Raw genomic sequence first — 18790 nt, 5'->3', positions numbered from 1 at the left:
AGGGACCGACTCTGACTGTGTTCTCAGCGCCGCTACACACAGAAACACCACAGCAAAACCACACTGCAACGTTGCCAGACACAAGAGATCCTACAGAAGAGAATACGCTTACATTGAGAGTTTTCTTTGTTCGACCGAGTGAAATTGGTAAGGATCAACCTGCTTACAGAGCGGAGAGGAATGTTTATACATCTGCGTGTTTGTCGATGGTTTCCCTGTCTTTTTTCTTACCCTTTTAATTGTCCTCCGTGGTTAGCTACACTGCTTAGCTAGCTGTTCAGCTATCGGGGAGCCCCACTGCCGAATATAACGGATTTCTGTGGTTGTACATCAAGCCCACAGGTCGGTTTAGTACGTGTTAGTTAGTATGGTAACATATCTATGTGAAGCATGCTTGTATACAATAGGTTACATTTTAGGCGTTGGATGAATTGTCGTGCTACCTTGCTAAGTGGCTAGCGCTGTGTGAACTGCAGCAGCAGCGTGTGTTGAGGGATGCGGGGATGCTACAGCGGGCTAGGCTCTTGTCTTTCTTGCTAGCAGAAAACGTTCACGACACTATAATGTGACTTTCTAAGATTTGCACATGGGGCGGTTGACAACAATGACGCCAACGATGGCTTCGTTCAAAGTCCTTTGATGAATCAACATTTCACGGTCGTTGTGTAGAAATCGGTGGACATACAAAATGGTGTCGGAGGCTTGTGTTTGAGTGTAACCATTTTAGTCCAACCATGGCTGTTTTGGCGTTGCTCACTAACGTTATCTTTGGACTGCAGAGCGGCGGCAGTGCATGCTATTCTCCGATGGTTCTCAAGATGTATACAATCTACATGCATTCCTCCGTTTTTTTCAAATGCTTGAGCGTTCTAGTTAATGAACGGTATACTCGTATGTAATCGTAGGATACAACATACTTCCGTCACTTGATGAAGTTGTGAATATTGCACATATAAGTGTACAGCGCATCATGATATATATCTCGACCATTATGGCATCGACATATATCATTGTTGGCACTAGTAGCCTGACTTTCTTTTTTTTACCTTCCTTTCGCATCACTGACAAGGCTTTGCGAGATAAAACATAAAATAACAAAAGGGCGTATTTTGTTTTTCTTACCCAACTAACGATATACAAATCGAAGAGATTTAAGATGGTTATTTCGCCTTTTCAAGTGACTCTTAATCTAAACGTTCATTATTTTTTGCAATAATCTTTGTAAATTGCAACAAATCTTTGTTCAAATATATTGTCATTGAACTAAATGAAAACAGGAATCCTTATCAAATATCGATATCGTCTATATAATATCTGTATCACATAAGAAACAAGGTAACGGAGCTCAATTTCAGGTTGAAGCGATTTGTTTAAATGTAGGTTTTCATCAATTACACTGGACTTAATAGCCATGTGTGTATAGTATACAATGTATATGCATATGTGATAATGTTTATTTGTTGTGCTTTTCAAAAAGAACGGGCCATCTCACCTAAAGACTGATACTTACTGAGTGTTTTGGTGCTTGTTTTGTATAATCACATGTTCATGAATTGGGGGGTGGGGGGTGGACAATGCAGCCATAAAACTGTCAGGCTGGAGAAAGCTGAAGTCACTTAATGTTAGATGGGCCAGCCATTTTGATTAGACTGCTGTCTTTCCATCCCTTCATTCCCTTGTGACATCAGACCACTTAATGAGTTTCTCATCGGCGATCAATGATCCAAATGCTCATAGATGGCGTCTTCCAGATACCCCCCACCCCCCAAGTCTAGCATGGTGAAATGTAGACTAGCAGGCTGACACAGTTAGGTGCTTGCACTGTGATGGCTCGCCATACCAAGAACTAGGTTGGCAGAGTAAAAAAGATTCTGATAGTTGAGTTTAGCATTTGCAACAGCTTAAGTATGCTGTTATACATTTGTGTTTGTTTAGTAATAACACTTCATTATTTCAATTGCTGTATATATGAAATGCAGTATGTCTCTAAAACATGTTTGTTAAAAGCATAAATATGATGGATACTATGTTATAGGATGGATAATATTGCTTTTGTGGTATATATATATATATATATATATATATATATGATTTATACAAAGCTATACATTATTAATTCAATCAAATTTAGTTAGACATAGGTTTTTGACTTCATGAATTTTGATGTTGTGCAATATTCTGGGGATGACCATTGGTGTACCCATGTAGCATAACTCATCCAAGTGCATCTAATTGGACCTGACAACCTTCTCAGCCCTTCTTTCTTCTCGCCCACTGCACAGATAAAGAGACACTGGTTGTGCAAATCACAACGAGTACAACACATTTAGTTAACCATTATGTGTGTGTGTGTTATATTTGGTTGCATTGGACTTCTTTTTCAGGTACTGCTATGCTTAGTGCTGCTCATGTTGTAGAGAGTGAGTCATCACCTCCAGCATGACGTAGAACAGACCCATGTAATGTACGCAAAACTGATGGTTGCTCTTTTGGCTTTTTCTTGTATATAAGGCTCTGTGTGTGAAACGGAAGCATCAGTTTGTGTGGATGGTATCTCCTAATCAGCACAACTTGTTATGTTCAGCTCGCTGGTGGAGAGGTGACATGAGCACAAGAGAACAAAAGGTAGAAGTTGAGTGTATCCCTGCAGCTACCCAGAGTTCTGTATCAATGGGCATGTGTTTACCATTCTTCCACATCAGACGGCTGTCTCTTGATCTTCTCCATGGCCCATGAGTCTTATTTTTTAGTCTTCTCATAAGGCACATGCAGTATTTGCCTCATGTTTCTGCAGCTTTCTTTTAGCGAGGAAAAATTACTGGTCTCTCCTGTCAATATTACCTCAGGTTATTAATTGTGGTTTAAAGGCTCAACCACAGTCTGCAATCATTCAGCTGTCAGTCTTTGATTGTTTCTGTGCTCCAGTGCACCAGACACTGCAAAAGGTAGTTGTGTTGTCAATGACTTCATGGATAGAGATGTATACTTACTTATATACAGTAAGTGGGCATGGGTAAATACAAATAATACCAACCGTCAGTGATCAGACGGTAAGTGATTCCATACAACCGTAATGGGATACGGCGATATCAGAAAAGGTTGTGTTAATTCCAAATTCATCATTGCATCAAGGAAATGAGTTTACTGGGTTAGTATTTGCTTTCTGTGATCCGCAGACGGGTTACCCTTTGTGTAGACTACCAGGCCAGAAGCAGTGGATAATGTAATTGAGCCAGTGGTATATCACAGGTAGCCTATTAATCACTGCTGAAAAGTGCCCGATTATCTGTTAGTAGGCAAACTACAGTCTTGTTTTGTTACTGGCACTTGTTAGGAATAAGTTACTAATCGGAACACATTGGAAAGTGTATTCCCCCTCTCATGTTCAGGAGCTAGGCTACTATAACCCTGGGCTTTTGTCAATGGAAGCGAGTAACCGAGGTCAAATGCTTACCCAGGGAGCTCCCCTTCTGGACCCACACTGATGTGCTTGGTATTAAACAACTTGTCTGAATCAAGGTACGGCCACACCAAACGCGTTACTCGCGTTAGGGGCGTCGAAAATCGGCATTTTTGCATAGGGAACCATTGGTTTAGGCGCGTAGACGCGTTACACGCGTTAAAGCGGCGCGGTAGACGCACGTAATGACGCACGTAAACGCACCAACGCGCCGAGTTAAAAAAATTGAACTTTTAACGCGTGACGCTTGCACAGAAGCACATGGCGGACATCTTACTCTTTATTCTGGGTGGAAATAGTAACAGTTACGCCATTAAAAGTGTTTATGTAAACATTTTTAGCGAGAAATGTGCATTTTACTTTCATAATGTTCGCTCGGTGAATGTGAAGGATGTTTGGTTTGATAGTTATTACGAAGAGGGAACGCTCCATTCACTTGCATGGGCAGCGTCTTTGGTTGCTAAACAACCTCAACGTCTTTGGCAGACTATTTCTCTGCTGATCAACACTACGAATGCTGGAAACACACCATGTGAAGTTATTTAACCCGATTATTGTTATTTATATCCGAGATTATTTAATCTAACCCGATCTAAACTCTATCATGCACCCAAACACGGCGGCGTTTGGGTTTCCTACCTCGGACTCCTAAATACAGCGCAGCCACGCGCGTTGAACCATTTTTGTGACACACAATGATCAAGCGGCAGGTTAGGCGCGTTACACGCGTTATCCAACGCGAGTAACGCGTTTGGTCTGGCCGACGAGGCAAAACGGCAGCACCTGCAAGTTATTGTTCTGGACGAAAAGAGAGGTAGTTGTTACATGCTTTGAGCTGAAAGGGCTTATATTGTAGACTATCCGAAACGAGCGACCGTTTTGGAAGTAATAAATGTTAACCCAAATTACATTTTTGGCCAAATTTTATCTGGGAATATATAGCGTCAGCTCCCTATATTTGCACTCCCCTTCTCCTTGGCTGGAGCTGACATTTCTATCTAATCCATAATGTTTGATTTGTCCTGTTTGCCCTGCCAATCATTTGGACGATCTTATAATTTGGCACATCATTTAAAAGGACAATGGCCCTAATAATATTTGCGCTCAGGTTTGCGTGAGTCACTTCTAGAATACCAATATATACTGCAATCCTTCCAGTGCTGCAGATGATAGAGCAGTGGCTCTGTAGCAGGATGAAATTCCTTTGAAAAAAAACATTCCGGTCAGGTCTTTATCGCGACGCGAACAATTGACCACAGCAGATCGTAAATTGAATTACGGTAATGAGTACGTATTGCCCAGAATCCTCCAGGGACATTAGAAAAAAAGAAAACGATTTCTATTTACTGTCGCTCGGCATCAAATGGCTGCATAACCTCATAGGTGTGGTAGCGTTGCAGTGACTTTGTGAAGGAGAGCAATCCAGCCACCTCACGGCGGAGACGCGGTCCCTCAGTGCATCACACTGTCCTACATCCAAAATTAACCCGGCAGTGCTTTGGCAGGTCTGCTTAGTGTGGAGCCTGAAGACTGCCAGCCGAGCCCTCCTCACGTATCTTCACATGTGATCCATGTACATGCATGAAGTGTTGCACATGGGTATGGCGTTACGTGGCTCGGTTTTAGACGTAGTGTTGCTCTCCCCACAGACGTTCCATGTCGAAATGTTGGGCGTTAAAGTGACTCCCACAATTCGACTCTTCATAAGACACTTCCGTGGCTTCTCAGCGTTCGCTATTTACACGTCTCTTAAAAGTCATCCCCTCAGAGCCGCTCTAGTGTGACAGATGAGGGTTTTCATAAGTCTTTGTCTCCATCACGCAGGATGTATTTTTATCCCGCAGTGTGCCTCACCATGCCATCAAATGCCCCCCCTCCCACCCGGAGCATACAAAGAGAAAGAGGGAAATGTGTTCAGTGCATCCTAAGCCTGTGTGTGATAACGCCCACTGGTTTGATGCGCTGCCTAAAGACCAGCTGCCTGGGGAGGTATTATGCAGAGGAGATGCTAGGGGGTTGGAGAAGGACGGTTCTATTGTACATGGTTTCCAGTCCAAAGAGAGGGACAGAGTGCTAGTTGTCTACTATTCTTACCTGCAATTGAGTCTGGGAAGATGGAATTGGAATTGACGCAAAGGCAAAATGAGAATCCATGTTTAAACTTATGCATGTTGAGATTGGTTTCGTGTTTAGTTATGGGTTGGCTTAGCCATGCTTGATATGGTCTTCTATGGGGTTTTGAAATGAAGGATTTACACATTACCGGCAAACTTATCATTTTTCTTCTTATGATTTAGCTTATGAAGCGACTGTGAAGTGTCTTTGAGCACTGGGAAAAGCGCTACATAAATTTGATCTATTATTATTATTCAGCGTTTAACAGAAATTGAAGTCCATCAGATTAAGAATTGAGTGAATGTCAAAATAATTGGTGACAAATTTCCTTTATAATATGTATAAGATTACTCTACTGGAATCTGCACTGCAGCCCTAGTCAAGGCATTTATTAAATTCCTTTAAAGGCTGCTCTAATGCAGCCTTTTAAGTAAAGAAGTCACTTAATTTTTTGATACAACAGTACTTTGTAGTCTAATGTCACATTAATAATATCTTACCAATACATTGACCTGCTCTGCTTGGTAGACAGACAAAAATAAATTTACCCTGGAGAAAAAAGCCACAAGGCTGCTTTTCAGTGACATTTTTGGTCGTTGATCATTTTTGTGTGCCATTTATGCCCCTTAAAGCATGCCTCAAGCACCCAAAAATTGATTGTAAGCATGGTTTTATTTGTCATTGTGCTTCAAGTTTGTGTTTGGAGTCCTCACACGCAGAGACCAATTTAGGGTGATTGTCCTCTGGGGAGAGGTCTTTACAATGAGGACTACTGGTCGTTTGAAAGGAGAGGCTTATGCTTAGAATGGCTCCTTTTTGGGAGGAAAAGAGGGCTCAAACTACCTCATCAACATCTCTCTGGGAGAAACAAAACAAAGGGAATTGCACTTGTGCACATTTAAAACACACACACACACACACACACACACACACACACACCTACCTTGTTCCTTGTCCTCTTCCTGATTCAGTGCTAGAGGCCCAGCTGAGTGGGGGTCGTGTGTTTAACCCTGAGGCCTGGCAGAGCCACCTGTCCATGCTGTAATGACTGGGTCCAATCACTGACTGCTGGGGAACGAAGGAGAGTGAAAGGACACGACCAGCTCTGGAACAGACAATCCTCTGAACGTCCAAACGTATATATTTTTATATTAGTTTTATCTCTGGCTTTATAATTGGCTGTTCATATTTGTCTAGTGTTTCCATGTTTTATATCAGCAATATAATCTTTGGCCAAAAGTTTTAACTATTTAGATTGAGATCTCATTTGTTGCCCGTTTTATAATGGAGTCCATTCATCATTCAGCCACTGGACAATGGCAAGCCACACAAAAGAAGCACTATTAAGATTCTTATTGAGATTAATGTAATTCTTAAGAGTCTTGCTGTGTTTTTTATATATATATATATAATGTGTGTACTTGCGATAACTTGCAATATAATGCAACAAATATTCAGCTTAGTGGACCTAGCAATGTTATTGTGTAACTCTTGTCTTTTTATTGAGTAAATATAAGCTGAGATAGGCCAATACAGCAATAAAGTAGTGAATTCAAATAGTTAGTTCCATATAAAGAAGGCATAGAAAATACAGTAGTTTGTACCGAGCCTGCTGTCATTGCGCTCAGCCATATTCTCTGGTGGCTTTTGGTTCTGTTTTATTAAATATCTTGAGTCACTCTTGGCGATCTCTAAATTTATAGACCGGCATTGGCGATCGGGCCTGAAGTCGCCAAAGATTGTCCTGTAGTTTGGGGTCTCAAGACATGTGATTTTTTTCACCACCGTAGAGTCGGTAAGGCAAAGAAGTTTCTAACCAGTTTGATATTATCGGGCCCGACTCGGCATAGAGTGTGTGATTTGGCGAGTTTACAGCGCAAGGGTGGCGCGGATAATCGAACAGTGTAGTCTTTATGTGTGAACCCCTTTTTGTTCATGTCAACTAGTGTGGACCAACGACAAGGCTAGAGTGATCGTCAAGACCCTTTGTGTAGTGGGCACTGCCGATGTCCACCCCTGCTTTTAAAAGTCAGCTAGGGACTGGGAATGAGCTGGGGTTTCCCGAACGTGTCATGTGTTTCTGGTTCAAACATCTGCTGCCGCGCTAGTGGTGTCCATAGACATCATGGTACCAATAATTATTATATGGTCAATCCATTTATAGACCGTTTTCGTATTTACTCAGATTTTCTGGTGCTGCAGCTTTGGTTTGAATCTATGAGAACCATGCCACACTAATTTTAATGTAGCAGACAGAAATAAGAATTGGTTTGGAAGTAGGTGTGGCATTTAAAATTAAAGGGCCTAAAATGAATAAAAGTAGTCCTTTTTAAAAGAACAACTTATTATTCATTTATTGAACTATATTTACTCATTTATGGTTTTATGTTTATATTCTAAATATATATATTTTTATCTTACCCGCCTCATTAATTTCATAGCCATATTTATTTGGCTTCAATGGCATTCCATACTGTCTGGATTCGGGGTCTCCAAATACACCTCTAGCGGTTCTCCTTCTCAGACACATCCATACACACTGGCACTTAGCCTTTAGCTTCTCCCTGGTCTCTGTGTCTCTTCATCCATCAGCTTTGTCACTGTGCTTCTCCATCTAGTTGGGAGCGGGGGCCTGTGTTTTGGGTCCCACTCACACTGATTTGTGCGTGAGCCATCATATCGCTGGGTCCATGGCATTGTGGGCCGCTATCTTTCCCCGTGGATGTTCCTTTTCTAATTTCTGTCACTCCGTTCGCTAGGTGTGGTCTGCTTTCCCATTGGCTGTTTGACGTCAATGTTTGCTTTGCTGTGTTTGCGCTTTATTTATTCACACACCACCGCCATCACACTCTCGCACACAGTCTATTCTGATCTTTCTCTAGCATGACGCAAGCACGCATACGCATCAGTGGAACGCGTCTTAATTGTATTCTTGATCCTCAATAGTCACATTTAAATGTTGGTCACAAATTGTCAATCGCCTTTTTAAAGTTGTAATCAAGGCAGACAATGCACACACAGGCATACATACACTGTGGGGTGGTGTAATTTAGGGTCCTTTGTACACAAGAAATAATTGCGAAAGCTCGCACCTGTTCTATGGCTCTGGGTTCTCCATTAATTGAGCAGAACACGCCTCTCAGCTCTCCCACTATGTCACTCGGACCTGCTGTGTCTGTCACCGCCTCTAACCATTCCCCCCGCAGTGCTGCTTGGCTTTGCTGTATTTATTATTATGATTTTCTTTGTTTGTTTTACTTTCATTTTCCCTTTTGCTGTGTTCGTTGTAATCATGACCTCTCGCTGTTTTAATTTCAGATTTGCATATCCACTTCCACCCCCTTATTTGCATACAGCAAGAATGGCGAGCGGGCATCCCACAGACAAATTCAGTTTCATGTATCAACCAGACACGCACAAGAGGTACGGGGCACTCATCCACACGCAAACACTCGCACACATGAGCATAAACAAACACACGCACAATGACAGGTAAGTTTTCAGATAGAAATGTGCATGGGGTAATTTGTATCCCATAATGATCCAGTGGGGGAGAATGGCCTCGTGGGAGGTAAATGGCTGTCGAGTCTAAGTTGGTGTACATTTCTTGTCACAGTTGTGATTTTATTTATCATTATAACATTTCACATTTATAAACTTCGCCTTCTGTCTCATTCTAACCAAATGCGCATACTAAAAAAGGTGTCTGTTTGCAGGTAAACCATTTAAATTCTGCATTTGTTTGGCTTGCTAATCAAGTTTAATCCAGTATCAAATGTTTTTTCGTTCTTTGCAAAAAGTTGTAGGGTGAATGTGGATTCTACCATATTCACCCTACAACATTAAAGTAAAATTAAACTCTCAACCTCATTATCAGCCTTGTGCAACTAAATGCATGCAGTGCAAGCCTTTTGCTTCCCTGTTCTACTCATGTCTTGAAGAGTTACGGGTGGACTGATTTTGGGTGAAAGAACAACCAGCAACAGATTTGGTCATCACTAGATCAATTAATCTCCAGACGTGTGTAACAACTCCTCATGACGTTGCAGAATTATGTTTATAGACTTATAATATTTGGTTTTGTTATGATAAAGCAAGTTTATGTGCATGGGCTGGTATACCTTTTGGATCTAGAAAAGAGCAAGCACAGTGGTCAGGTCCCCTTGTTGTAATTAGTAGCAGTTGTCTGCACTAAAACAAATATTTGGAACAACGGGATATCTGTAAAATGGCAATACACTGTTTAATAAAGTAGGGGCCTAACATTACAGTGAATAAATGACCATAACAAACTTAAACAAAGTGTTGTAACTCAGCAAGCGTAGCATACAAAACTAACGTGCCCCAAAGTTTTCTGAGGCTGGCAAAGTGTTTTGCATCCTTAATTATCGGCAGTGGTCTTGCCAGCCCTGTTTTTATGATTTAAGGTGGTCAGGAATAGGTTGTTTTTGTCCTCAGAGACCTCAGAGCAACACTTGCTCGTTGCAAAGTGATTGTGATCTACAATGTGCTATTGTTTTATGTTTTCTTGCCTCTTTTTTTTTCCTCCCCAGTATACATGCTAGTTTAGTTTATTTTTAGTTTGGCTGGACAACTTGGTCAGACATGCTTCAAACATGATGGGTAAAGAAGAGAATTTAAGCAGGTTTCACTAGTATAACCGGGCGTTTAAATTACCTCCAAGTCACGAAGGAACTGTACGGACACCAGCATTTTAGTGGTCGCAATGCTGCATTACAGTGTATCTCAGGGTTTTTACTCACATTCTTAGGAATACATGTGATGCATATGAACGTGTACACCTCGATAATTATCCATAAAGATTCTATACTTCTATTCCTCCATCTTCATACATCTCCCTCTCCATCTCTCTCCCCCGGCCCGTCTCTCTCTCTCTCAGTAAGAACAGGTTAGCTGCGGGTATGAATCCAGTCTACAGTCCTGTACAGCCCGGCGCCCCCTATGGAAACCCTAAGAACATGGCGTTCGCAGGTAATGACCACAATCATGCATGACTCCTGACCCTGCTGCTGTGATGGCATGTGAGCTTGATGTGATTTCCTGGTGCGAGGAATTGATCTAGTTTATAAAGGAGATTAATAGGTGTCTGGTCAATGAAGCAGCTTTGATCAATCGGGGGGAAGGTGGGAAGGAAACTTGACAACAAAGCTGTGGTTTCCCACTTCCGTATAATTTGAAGGGGAAATGAATCTGATTTATTTTTGTACTTTCTTTAGTCAATTAAGAAATGGTGTAGCTGGTAGTAGCGCCAAACATGTGTGGTGAGAAATGTCTCCACGAAGCTCAAGACTTCATACAAGCATGTACAGTCACGATAAACTCATCAATTAATTTAGCTAGTAACTAGAATCAAGTGCAATCCAAAAAACCCTGAAACGGTTGTAGTGGGTAGTTTGCTGTTAGTACAGCTGAACACAGAGACAGACGAGGTAATTACCAGAGGATCTTTCAGCAAGTCATGCCACAGTGGTGAATAATGACCACTCTGGGGCAGATTAACATGTTGTTGGGAAGTTTAAAATAAGCTTGAATTCAACACTTTCTCGCCCAGAGGGCGTTGGTCAGCCAGTTTGAAGGTTTCCAGTCCAGACGCCTTGAGATGTATAGAGGCAGACTTCAGAAGGAGGGAGGCCCGTGATTACAGGCCGGCAACCTGTCGGGACAGTCCACCAATTATAGCAGGGCTTCAGTCTTCAGTTTCTCCTCTCTCAAACACACACAGGTCTGCCTCTCTTCAGTCCCCCCTCCCCCCTCCCCTTGTCTGGCACGATTCTGCTTTGTTTGCTTTGTTTGGGATTAATGGAGTGCAAGTATGTGCGCGCACTTGCCTGCACCTCGCGAGTGTGCCGTTATTGTTCCTCGGTTGGTTCCCTCTTCGTCGCCACATTGGCAGGTAGCCCTGGAGCCCTAGGTACCGGGAGGATTTCAACAGACAGTGTTTTATTAGTTCAAATGTGTGCCCTCTTTCATCGTGCTGAAAATCGGAACGGCATATGCATGCATATCTATGTGCAGGGCAGGCTGTGTCTCTCTTCTTTTGTTTGTGTTGGGCGCCTTTGTCCGTTTCTGTGGTGTTCACTCTTCCCCCGCTCCTCTCTGTGTTTGTCATAAAGGTTATCCAGGAGGATATCCTGCCGCTGCCCCGACCTACACACCTAACCTCTATCAAACAGGCAGTCCTGGGTATCCACCAGGTAAAGCACCCGAACACAGCGCGCATCCCACATGGTTTGAATTGAATTGTGAACCCCAGCAACCAACCATTTACTGATAAGTGTATATTTACCGATAATGTATCAGATGTTTTGATGACAGACCGTTCCTGAATTTAAACGCAATTCAAATGTATTCCTAAAAGAAAAAACGGTGGACCTGCCTGTAAAGGGTTAAAGTGAAGTGCAGAAATAAGTATTTTTTAAAGACTGGAATACATGGCATTTTAAGCTTCTGACAAGATTGCCTGGAAACAAATATGTCGGTTTTGTTGCTTTATTTAATTATATATATACATTTTATGTCGTATCAGTAGCAAGACATGTTTGGCCACAGGCTGTATGCATGGAATGAATCACATAGTTTGTAAACATGAATTACAAATGGGAGCCCTGCCTTCAGGCCATTGGTGACGTTCAAATGGGAACCTAGCTACCTAGCAGCTGCTGTTGGGGCTCTCTGTCTAGCATCCGCAGGAGAATGGGATGCCAGTTGCCTGTTTTGGTTAATGGCTGTTTTTATGTATATCTGCTCGGCAGTTTAGGGGGCTTGCAGCTATTCAATTTTTGAATAACCCATTTGTATTCACGATTCTGGATCCACACAATTCGGCATGATTTTGTTGGGATATGAAATTGATAACTAGGATAGTAAATGAGATAACCAAATAAATAGTTCAATAAACTCTACAAAATGCTTTTCACTTCTACAGACTTCACTTAGTGAAATCATTTCCTTTGTGTGCAGTCACTTCCCGCCATGGTGATGCGACAAAAATAATTCAATAATTCTTAAATTGGCCCGGTAAAAACAAAGGGTCTATTGGAACCATCGATCAGCGCGTTCTTCCCGTTTCATCCACTCTGTGTTTCAACTGGCCTCTCTCTCAAACATTTGTATAAGTAAGTGCTACATGTATTATGAGTTTAAATACATTTTGTGGCCAGGCCTGGACTCAATCCGCCATGCACGCGAGAGAGGTTATCCTGTGTCATTACTCCTTAAGAACACTCACATAGAAAATAACTGCTTTTCAATCCTTGTGTTTGCCTTTGTGCAATTGTCCCAAAGCATTGTCCTCCTATTCCCGCTTGCATGTTGGAGCGTGGAATGTGTATGTGAGAGAATGCGTGCAGACCGTGACACACCAGCGGCTCCACCATCTCTTTGTTCCCTTGTCCTTGTGAGAGAGAGAGAGGGAGAGAGCTTTCATAAGCTCCCCAGCATTACTAGCTAGTAGCATGTTTGACCTTCAGGCTCCCCCAAGTGGCTGTTGGGTAGTACTACAACAATGGAGTCACCTCTGTAGTCTAAAATGGATGCACCCCACTGGCTGGTACAAACTGCCCTTGGGTATTTCAAAATATATATTTTTTGTGTTAGCATAGCGTGGAACAATGCCGGCAGGAACAATGCACATCCTTCGTGTCTCTTTTTCATATTTTAGGCATGTTTAGGCAGTTTTCTTTGAAATGCAGACTAGCCCAAACATTGTTAATTTCAGGCTAGGTTGTAGAGATGGCGGAATAAGGCATCTATGTTTTAAGGCTTTTTTAAGGCATCTGATTTTAAAGCTATCCTGACATCTAGTGGATAGATATGACCACTCGTTACACCCCTAAAGGTGCTGTTTACCCAAGCCTTTTGCAATGGATACAGGCGATTGATACGTCAATACTACAAAACTATTATGAAACAAGGCTACTCAATGTTGGAAAGTCAATTGACAATGATGTTATGTCCATGTAAGAAAATGTGTCATAAAGGCACAATGTCTGCCGTGATAATCAATTGTGACTAGATCACAAACTACTACTATAGCCATTCAGCAGTTGTTTGAGATTAATGTCAGTCCTCGCATACCACACCCTCTCTGTGACATCCCCATCTCACGCGACTTTAGTGTTCTTTGGTACCAACGTGAACGTCCCCTCGTCGCCTACCACTCACCTGTCAGTGACCGTGTCTCCTCCGCTGTGCCCTCCCCTCCAGGATACACCGCGGCAGGCACCCCGTACAAAGTGCCTCCCAACCAGTCGAACGGGGCTCCCCCGCCCTACACCCCCTCCCCGTCCCCCTACCAGACGGCCATGTACCCCATCCGCAGTGCCTACCCCCAGCAGAACCTCTACACTCAGGTAGGACCGCCCCCCTCGTCGGTCCACTCCAACGCATCTGCTGCTTTCATTGTGGACGATGGGTGAGGTGTGCCCTCCCCATGCAAGCACAGATTTAAATGACGTCATTATTTCAATGATTTAAAAGCGGGTTGCGTGGAACAAACTTGTATTTTTCTCGTTGTTTTCCTTTTAATGCGTGCACAAAGTATGTTTTCAAATACTTACATCTTTATATTTACATATTTAGTGTGTGTGTGTGTGTGATGCACAGATAGTTCGATCAGCCCTTGCGTCCGTTTTACACTCAACGATCATGTGATGGTGTGAGAGCACCCTCTGCTACCCTACTCAGCGGTCGCCCAAATACTAAACCTATTCCAATGTAAATCCTCCTCGGTCCACCAGGGGGCGTACTACACCCAGCCGGTCTACGCTGCCCAGCCCCATGTGATCCACCACACCACGGTGGTACAGCCCAACAGCATCCCCTCCGCTCTCTACCCCGCACCTGTCCCCGCCCAGCGGCAACACAACGGCATGGCGGCCATGGGCATGGTCGCCGGGACAACCATGGCTATGAGCGCAGGTAAGAAGGACCAGGAACCACTGTTTGGGTTCAGTTTGGGCTCCGTTTTCGGCGGTGGGGATGATCTGTTACAGCAGCGGTCTTTTTGTATGGTTTGAGAAGCGCCGAATCCAAACTAAATGGAGTTTTGTCTGTGTGCAAGCGAATTACTAGTCCTTCTTTCTGACATACAATAACATGTCATTAAGCCTTCTTCTCAGTGCTCTGACGGTGTCCCCTGAACCTCTTGTGCAGGCACCCTGCTGACCACACCACAGCACCCTCCCCTTGGAGCACACCCGGTCTCCGTGCCAACCTACCGACCCCAGGGGACACCTGGCTACAGCTACGTGCCACCCCACTGGTAGAGCCCGCCCATCATGTGAGTGACGGAACCACTTGGCAGATAAGAAATCAGTCCTGCATCGTCTTTTCGGACTTAAGTCGAATGCACGATTCTCTTGATCATTAATCATCATTAGTCATCATTAAACTAAAAATTCTAGATGAAAACAAAATTCTGCACCGTCTTGTTATCAAGCTGGGTAAGAACGGATTCCAATAAAATATAGTATAGCCGAGGGGCAATGCATTGAACCATCGTTCCGAGTAGATTCAAATTCTCAAACAAAAATAATAATAATTGAACTATATCCATGCACTTAAACCTGACAGATGAATGCCATATTTGTCTAATTATACTCAAATGATGGCTCCTAGACTAGGGCTGAACGATTAATCGAATTCAAATCGAAATCGCGATGTAATAGAACGCGGTATGCTAATTGCAACGGCTGCGATTTGAAAAAAGAAAAGAAGAAAAAAAAAGTGATTTGTTACCGTTACTGACTGGAAATCACTACGATTAATTTATTTTTATTTTACAATTCAATAGTTAAATAAAGAAGTTTAAATATAAATTAATCTCAACACATCGGCCTGGCCTAAAGGAAAGAGCAATTTTTATGTTGACTGCTTCCAATGTTGTGTTGGTCAAACTAAAGTATGATTTATTTCTTTTTTAGTGAATAATACACAACATAAGGAACTTTATAAATTATAAAAATCACACATTAAATCGCAATCGCAATATTGGTCAAAATAATCGCAATTAGATTATTTCCCCAAATCGTTCAGCCTTATCCTAGACCCTATATATAAGCTATCTGACATCATATATCTTATAGTGTGAGTATATACAGTACATGAGGCTTTTAAAGGCTGTTGGAGAAAAACAAATAAATATATACATTTGATTATATTTTACATCTAATGAGAGATTTACAAATATAAATGTTTAGATTTCTAAAACTAGCTGTGCATGCTCTTTATTAGTAATCCAAGTTCAAAATTAGAAGTCCAAGTCTAGCAGAGTAAGTTAAAAAATAAAATGCTGAAACAATGGGGTTAGGAGAGGGGTTCACCTGTACAGGCACTTAACACCTCTGGACCTGCAGTTTCTTGGACCGCTGAGTACGGCTCTCTGCTTTAAACCGGCTTATTGCACTCTGTCTGCTCTGTGGACATAGCGTAAAAAAATAATAATGAATCTCAACAGGCAGGGATTCCTCTCACGCTCATTCTCACTGGTGAACATTATCCTCTCCATCGCTATTTGCTAGGCCTTTGATTTTGAATGGATTGAATGGAGGTACATTTTTTTCTATATGCTGAAACGCATCATTCACATGTGTTTAATATTTCTAATCAGTCAAACCCTTCTACATTGTCTTTATTGATGGAAGTCATCGTGATAAGATGTCTGATATATCAGAACATAGTGCGTAGTCTGAGAGACTGGAGCTCTCGGTTTCCACAGAGACCGGCCGCTATTTGACTCTATAGCTGGTCTACATTAATAAGCCTGTAATGTATTGTATTTTACTATATGATAATACATTAAGCTAAAGGTAGCCTATATTTGATTTCAATTTAATGCAGATGAACGGTATTCATATTGTGAAAGCTCATTTGTTTGTAGAGGCTTGGGCCATTTAACAGAGGGGCACCGCGTATACACTGCTGGGGGAAACCCTGATAAGATGCAGTCCCAATACTTCTCTTTTTCTGAACCGTCTAATATTTGCAGCTAGAAATTGTGTTTTCGAGCCTGCCCTACAGTCTGGATACCTATTATTCTCAGTCTAAACAACTGTCTATCAGCTGTGTAAAAATCCTTGTAAATTTCAATATTTAAAGATGTGCCGGTATTATGGTCCTGGGCTTGCTATTTGCTTTGTTGTTGCGTTAAATCCAAACCTCCCATTGTTCCCTCCTTTCTGTCAGATCTGGAGTCCGCCATCGTATGCAACTGCTCACATCTGTCATGGGCTCTCAACAGGTACCATGGAAACTCGGCACCTGTCTGCAAGAACAAAACTAAAGTGCAACAGCCACTTTACACTTAATGTTATTATTATGCGACATTCTGTAATGTTTTTACAAAAGCTGCTTTTATTTTGTTATTTCCTCTGTCTATTTGCCAACCAGTCATTATTTTTTTATTTTAATTTTCTTTCCTAGTATTTCATTTATTTTATTTTTTATTTTTTTTATTTTCTCACTTGCGTCGCGATTGGAACCCCAGAAGGACTCTCGACCAATCATGGGTGTTCGTCGCTGCCGTTTGTCTTGTGCTACTGTGTGTGGCTCCGCCCCCTTTGCTCAGTTGACTGGACTTTCATTGGGCACATCATTCGTGGTCGTTATCCAATTACCAGTCAATACCACAAGCCGCAATTATGCTCTCCATCAACTTATGCTGCCAAATTTTCTAACAACTAGATATCAGCACAGGGTTTTAACAAAATTAGGATTTATTTTCAGTTTGTTTTTCTGCTGTTTATATTCCTCGTCCTTAACTATGCCCAATGGCCTTGGCTTTGTTGTGTCCCCCTGCCCATTCCCCTTCCCCCACCTTCTCCTCAACCCATTACAATGTTTGACTTGGTGTGTCGAGTCTCAGTCGTGCCCCACTCGTCTGCTACTAGGGCTGTCCCCCAGCTTCTCTCTCTCTGTCTGTCTGTCCCCCCTACGTTCATATCGACCGGTCCTCCTCCACACGCGTGTGTAAGACCGCTTGGCTACTGCTACACATCCAACCACCCGCCCACCCTGTATGTACCCATTTGTTCACAAGAGCCTGCTCCACAGTGCGTACTAAACACGTCCACACTATGCAGGCTAGGATGTGGTGCCGCTGCACCCTAACACCCTTGGGCAACACGCCGGCGTTGGTCTGCTCACGGCATCTCGTCACGTGGCCAATGTGCGCCCGTTTTAATTCTAAAATGTGAAAACTGCAACAATCGTGTCGGCAACACATTCACATGGACACATACATGTGTGCACGCATGCACACACAACGCACACACACCTACACACACGCACACACACAACGCACACACACCAACACACACTCGCACAGGGGCTCCTGGGGCGTTTTCCCAAACACACTAGCACTTGTTTTATAATCTTGTTGTTACCGAACAACACACACACACACACACACACACACACACACACACACACACACACACACACACACACACACAGAACAACTACACCACACACACGGGGGTTTGGAATTGATTGCTACTGCGTAGTCAGCACCGTGAGAGGGAGGGGGTAAGGAGCAGCATTGGAACTAGAGGTGTGGGGGCCCCATGAGGGAGGGTCCCGGTGCTACGCATCGCTAGGGGAACAACCGCGGACTGGATGCAGGGTTTGAGGATTGCCGCGACGCACGCCGGCCTCTGGCCAAACCCTCCGGGGGGGTGGGGGGGGGTGGGGGGGGGTGGGGGGGTCGGGGGGTCGGGGGGGTCTTGGACATAGTGTGGTTTTTTTCTCTCGAGATCATTAAAGAAAAGAAGAACAAAAAAAAAGACATCTTGAAAGGCTAGATAATGTGCAGGGGGTGCAGGTTGGTCTAACTGAAGCATTTACAGCGTGAGGACGTAGATGACGTGGTTTGATATTGCAATAATAAAGTAATAATAATTAGGGAGCGCCTCCATCTGTTTCCGCACAGTCATTATTTTATGAGCGTTTTTGAATTGATTTATAAAATGGCTTGTTCTAGAAATTCTCAAAATGACAGATGGCCCGACTGTGTGTGCAGCCTATGTTCAATAAATATGGCATACTGCCCATGAGAAGAGGAAACATCAGGCATTTCAATATCAAATAATGTTGGCAGGAAAGATTAAAGAAAACATTGCAACAGAAAAAATCTCTTTCATTTTAAAATGCTAAGTAACAGGTACCTAGGCTTTTAGTAGGGTGAAAGAGGCAATT

General features: G+C 42.8%; 1 protein-coding gene across 3 annotated transcripts; it reads left to right on the top strand.

Moving 5' to 3' along the window:
• Positions 1-41: 41 nt before the first annotated feature.
• Positions 42-18259, top strand: fam168a (family with sequence similarity 168 member A). 3 transcript variants are annotated; one of them, XM_079731455.1, is made up of 8 exons: positions 42-147; positions 8894-8998; positions 10476-10567; positions 11710-11790; positions 13802-13947; positions 14335-14515; positions 14750-14876; positions 16781-18259. In XM_079731455.1, exons 2-7 carry the CDS (start codon positions 8937-8939, stop codon positions 14860-14862), a joined length of 675 nt encoding a protein of 224 aa, XP_079587581.1. In that variant the 5' UTR covers positions 42-147; positions 8894-8936; the 3' UTR covers positions 14863-14876; positions 16781-18259. The 3 variants fall into 3 exon arrangements, with proteins under 3 accessions (XP_079587581.1, XP_079587582.1, XP_079587583.1); XM_079731456.1 differs by having other exon boundaries at positions 54-147; positions 8932-8998; XM_079731457.1 differs by lacking the exon at positions 8894-8998 and having other exon boundaries at positions 61-147.
• Positions 18260-18790: the final 531 nt, after the last annotated feature.

Source organism: Pollachius pollachius, assembly GCF_949987615.1.
Source record: "Pollachius pollachius genome assembly, chromosome: 3".
Taxonomy (NCBI): domain Eukaryota; kingdom Metazoa; phylum Chordata; class Actinopteri; order Gadiformes; family Gadidae; genus Pollachius; species Pollachius pollachius.
The sequence above is the reverse complement of the archived record's forward strand: the minus strand, read 5'-3'. Positions and strand labels throughout refer to the sequence as shown.